This window comes from Juglans microcarpa x Juglans regia, chromosome 2S (genome assembly GCF_004785595.1).
Source record: "Juglans microcarpa x Juglans regia isolate MS1-56 chromosome 2S, Jm3101_v1.0, whole genome shotgun sequence".
NCBI lineage: Eukaryota > Viridiplantae > Streptophyta > Magnoliopsida > Fagales > Juglandaceae > Juglans > Juglans microcarpa x Juglans regia.
Window position 1 is genome coordinate 28,397,853 of NC_054597.1, and position 5,429 is coordinate 28,403,281.

A 5,429-nucleotide genomic window follows, 5' to 3' on the forward strand; every position below is an offset into this window, starting at 1 on the left:
GAGATAATTCAAATGTGGGGGGGGGGGGGGGGGGGAAGCCACACTCAACAGTATGACAAATATTTGGGTTTGCCTCCTATGGTGGGGAGGTCAAAACATAGAGCTTTTGCAAATGTTAAGCAGAAGTTATGGCAGAAATTGCAACTATGGAAGGGTAATTTGTTATCTCAATGAGGTAGGGAAGTCCTTCTTAAAGCTTTTGCTATGTCCATTCCCACGTATGCCATGAGCTGTTTTTTATTTCCAATTTCTTTATGGCACGAGTTAGAAATGTTAATGGCTAATTTTTGGTGAGGCTGTAAAGGGCAAGGGAAAAAAAATTCATTGAGTTAGTTGGCATCGATTGTGTGATTCAAAATTTAGAGGTGGGATGGGGTTCAAAGATCTTAGGATTTTTAATTTGGCTCTTATTGCTAAACAAGTTTGGAGACTTTTGCAAAATGAGGGGTCTATTTTGTTTAGAATATTCAAAGTCAAATATTTTCCTAAAACAAGTTTGTTGGAAGCTAAGCTGGGTGTAAATGCTTCTTTAGTTTGGCAAGGCTTTGTCAAGGTGTTTGATTATTTCAGGAAGGGGTGTTGCTGGAGGGTGGGTAATGGAAAAAAGGTGAGGGTGTTTCAGGATCCTTGGATTCCTGACGTTGCTGTACAGGATCTTCAAACAGGTGGTCCAGGTGTGGATTTGAATCTGAAAGTTTGTGATTTAATGGATGAGGTAACGGGTTGGTGGAATATGGAGGTGTTGAGAGCTCTCTTCAATCCAAGAATTGTGGAACATATTTTTAAGCTTAATGTGTCCATAACCAATAACCACTGAAGATTCTTTGTTTTGGTTTTCGGAGAAGAGGGGGTCACTACTCTGTCAAAAGTGCTTATAAGTTGTTTTTACAGCTAGATGGACAAGAGAGGGGGGAAAGCTCTAGGGAGAGATCTCTTGATTCTTTTTGGAAGTGTTTTTGGCATCTAAAAATTCCAAACAAGATTAAGATCTTTGGATGGAAAGCATGTCTTGAAAATCTTTCTACTGCTTTTAATTTGCGACGAAAGAAAATTATGGTGGCTAATATTTGTGGCTTGTGTAATCAGGCTAGTGAGGATGTAGCTCATGTGCTGTTCTATTGCTCTGATGCATTTAATATGTGGTCTCAATATTTGCCTCTTTTGCATAATATTCCACCTGGTTTATCCTTTTGGGAAGTGGCTACTTTTATTAAAGAAAAGGGCTCAATTGATGATTTCTCAAACTTCTTTTGTATTGCTTGGGGATTATGGTATCAAAGGAACCAGTTTATGTTTGAGAATAAAGTCTTGGATGTTAAATCTGCTATGTGTTATTCATTGTCTGTGTATTATGAGTACAAGCAAGTGCATGCTTTTGAAGTGGGCTCTAGAGATATTAAAAGGGTGGTTTGTTGGACTCCTCCTCCAGTGGGGTTTTTGAAGCTGAATGTTGTTGGTGCCACTTTTTTTTATCAACAGAAGGCAGGCATTGGTGTAATCCTCAGAGATGAAAATGGTAGTGTGATTATGGCCTGCAGTAAAGTCGAAAGGGAGGTGCTCTATTCAGAATTTATTGAAGCTAGGGCTATGCTAAGGGGTTTACAGCTGTGTGCTCAGTGGGGGTTACCGAATACTGGAAATTGACTGTTTGATTCTAGTCAATGCACTTCAGGATGGATATTCTTTTTTAACAGACTTTGAATACTTACTCAGAATATAAGAAGGTTGATGTCTGGTTTTCGAGATGTTCAGGTCTCTTATGTCAATAGATTGGAGAACTCAACTGCTCACCTATTAGCAAGACATGCATGGGGGGTAGAATATTGAAATATGGTGGGAGGGGTGTCCTTCTTTTGTATCACAAGCTGTTCGATTTGATCAAAACAATATTGTGTAAGGACTTGTGTTATTCAATCAAATCTTTGATTATCCAAAAAAAAAAAACTTTAAATTTTAGTTCAATTTTATTTATTTTTGCTGATATTGTTGTCATTTAATTTTATTTCAGATTTGAAGAAAAGAAGACCTATATTTTAACAACTTATCATCTAGGGACTCTCTCTCATTCAAATGAAGATTTATCTGAATATAAGGGTTCGTCATCAAGGCTGTTTTGGACATAATGATCAAGTTGAATTTTGAAATGTTGAAGATTTGAGAAATTTGAAAAGGATAACAGCGGAAATTCAAATAGCGAGACAGAGGCCAATGTTCAAAGTGATTATCAAGATACTAGATAACAGTAAAATCTGGAGGAACTAAAAAAATGCAAAGACAAAAAGATTGACGATGCGTAAAAGAAAAAGAAGCGGAACAAAAAATCCTGAAGATGCGACAAAAGTTGACGCTTGAAGGAGGAAAAAACAAAAAGGTGAACAACAAAAAGGTTTGAAAAAAAAACTTTGAAGAGGAACGATGAAATTCAAAAGGATAAAAAAAATAAAAATTAAAAAAAAAATTATCATTCTACCTACCACGTGACTTAAGGTTGTAGAAGTTTCGAAGAAGAATTGAAGAGGACGGCAAATGTGAAGAGGTCGACGACCGCAAATAGGGGATTTTCATTATTCTTTTTAGAAAAATTATGGTGAATTCGTTTATGTTAAATTAAATTTATAGTATAAATTAAATTTATAGTATGAATTAAATTTTTTTCATTCTAGGAAAACGATGTAATCTAGTTTTAAACTATACTTGCTTTTCTATACTAATTTGAAGTAATTCTTTGTTATATTTGTCTGATTTATTCTGAAATTATTGATTCTAATTAACTAGTCATTGATTAGATGATTTTGATCTTATGATTTCCTTTCGAAAGAGAGAATTATAGGATAGACTTTAGATATTTCAGTATAGGCAAATATAAAAATCGAAAGATCTATATGAACCTATGTAGTCTTAAAATCGCTGGTCTTAATGCTTTCTTACTTCATCAATTTACATACTCTTGTTTAAAATGATGATCAAGAATAAATTCAACTAACTATCGAAAGAGGTTTTTGGATGGCTTATGAGATTTTGCTAACAAACAGAGAGAATTAAATTCAATTAGCTAGATAAGAAAAGCATAGTGAGGGATTAGGTGAAATCGGTTTCCTAAAAGTTTTTTTTTTTCTCATTGATTCGATCATCAAACAATAGCTCTCTTTTCCTTTGAATATTTTCTTTGAATTAATTTTATTTCTATTTGCAATTACAAACAATCTTAGTGACTTTTCTAAATAAAGTTGAAGTTAGTATAATTTCGGTACTTGTCAAAAGTGAGATACCAATACCTGAGGATGACGCTCTGCTCATCATTTTACTATAAAACTACGATACTGCGCACTTGCAATTTTCAAGTCATGTGTGATGCAAGTGACCTTGCAATTGGAGCAGTATTAGGACAAAAGCGAGACAAACTGTTCAGGGCCATCTATTACGCAAGCTGGACTTTGAATGAAGTTCAACTAAATTATACAACAACCGAGAAGGAGATGCTTGCTATTTTTTTGCTTGTGACAAATTCTGGTCTTACCTCATTGGTACAAAAGTGATAGTGTTTACTGATCATGCAGTAATTAGTTATTTGTTGGCCAAGAATGATGCTAACCCTAGGCTGATTCGTTGGAACATGTTTCTTCAAGAGTTTGATTTGGAGGTTTGAGATAAGAAAGGAAGCGAAAATTAAGTTGCTGATCATCTCTCTCGGTTGGAGCAAGATGAAGTAAAATCGGATTCAGTGATCCAAGAAGTATTCCCTGATGAGCAGCTGTTTGCATGTGAGATCAAGTTTCATTGGTATGCTGATATTGTAAACTACATAGCTTGTAAATAGCTTGTAAAGTACTTCCACTAGATCTCACTTACCACCAACTCAAGACGTTTCTTCATGATGTGAAATATTATCTTTGGGATGAGTCTTTGTTGTTCAAAAGATGTCTTGACCAAATCATCCGAAGATGTGTACCAGAAGAAGAGATGCAAGCCATTCTCCATCATTGCCATTCATCATTGTATGGAGGACACTTTGGAGCAATATGAACAGTAGCTAAGGTACTTCAAAGTGGTTTCTTTTGGCCTTCGATTTTTTGTGATAGTTATACTTTGGTGAAGACTTGTAACCGGTGCCAACGTATGAGAAATATTTCAAGGCATCAAGGGCTACCGTTGAAAAACATATTGGAGGTTGAATTATTTCATGTTTGGGGAATCGATTTCATGTGTCATTTTCCTCCTTCCTTTGGCTTTGTTTACATCTTGCTAGCAGTGGATTACGTGTCAAAATGGGTGGAAGCAATTGCTGCAACAACAAACGATGCAAAGGTAGTGCTTAAATTTTTGCATAAGAATATATTCACAAGATTTGACACTCCATAAGCTATCATTAGTGACAAAGTAACCCACTTGCAACAAGTTATTTGACAACCTTCTTTCTAAATATGGTGTGAAGCACAAGATAGCACTTGGCTACCAACCTCAAATTAATGACCAAGCTGAAATTTTGAATCGAGAAATTAAGAACATCCTTGAAAAGACAGTCAACACAAATAGGAAGGATTGGGCAATGAAGCTTGATGATGAATTATGGGCATACCGTACAACCTTTAAAACACCTATCAGGATGTCTTCTTACCGATTAGTGTTTGGAAATGCATGTCATCTTCTTGTGGAGTTGGAGCATAGAGCTTATTGGGCTATAAAGAAGTTTAATTTTGATTTGAAAGCAACAAGAGAAAAGCGACTTCTACAATTGAATGAGATGGATGAGTTCCGAAACGATACTTATGAAAATGTGAAGATCTACAAAGAATGGATGAAGAAGTGGCATGACAAGCAGATTCTCTGGCGTGAGTTCGTACCAGGACAGCAGGTTTTACTCTTCAATTCGCGACTCAAACTCTTTCCGGGAAAGTTAAGATCAAGATGGACAGGTCCTTCCATCCTTATACAATTGACAAAGTGACTTGAAGGACAAGACATGAAATATATTTAGAGTTAACGATTAGAGATTTAAGCATTATTACAAATAACAAGTGGAGAGGAATTGTGCACTTATTCCTCTTAGGGACCCAAATTGATAAAGATTGAAAAGTTTGGTTGTAGACTTTAAAACAAGCGCTTATGGGAGGCAGCGCATAGAAATTTCATTCTCTCTTTTATTTTCATTTTGAATAATTTAAATTTTGATGTAGGTTTGTTTAGCAGGAATAAAGAGCTGGAAATTGCAAACTACAGCGGATCCACCACGAAATAAGGGAAGTTCCTTTAATTTCTTCATTCTTTCTCACTTTTGAATCACAATGAGAACATTATTTAGTTTAAGCTTGGGGGTGTAAACTCTCATAGTCATTTTGTCTTCTTGATTGCTGTTTATTTTATTTTACTTGTGATTCTAGATGTCTTGAGTTGTTGGATTCTCTTACCAAGCATGTATTTGAGTATGATTA

General features: G+C 35.4%; 1 protein-coding gene across 1 annotated transcript; it reads left to right on the top strand.

Annotated features, from left to right (window-relative positions):
- Window positions 1-4,546: 4,546 nt before the first annotated feature.
- LOC121253539 lies at window positions 4,547-4,945 on the top strand. Its single transcript, XM_041153540.1, has one exon. The coding sequence runs from the start codon at window positions 4,547-4,549 to the stop codon at window positions 4,943-4,945; it is 399 nt and encodes a 132-aa protein (XP_041009474.1).
- Window positions 4,946-5,429: the final 484 nt, after the last annotated feature.

What these genes read in the sequence shown, in the direction of transcription:
- LOC121253539 (XM_041153540.1), top strand. Translation starts at nt 4,547, where the DNA reads ATGAAGCTTGATGATGAATTATGGGCATACCGTACAACCTTTAAAACA.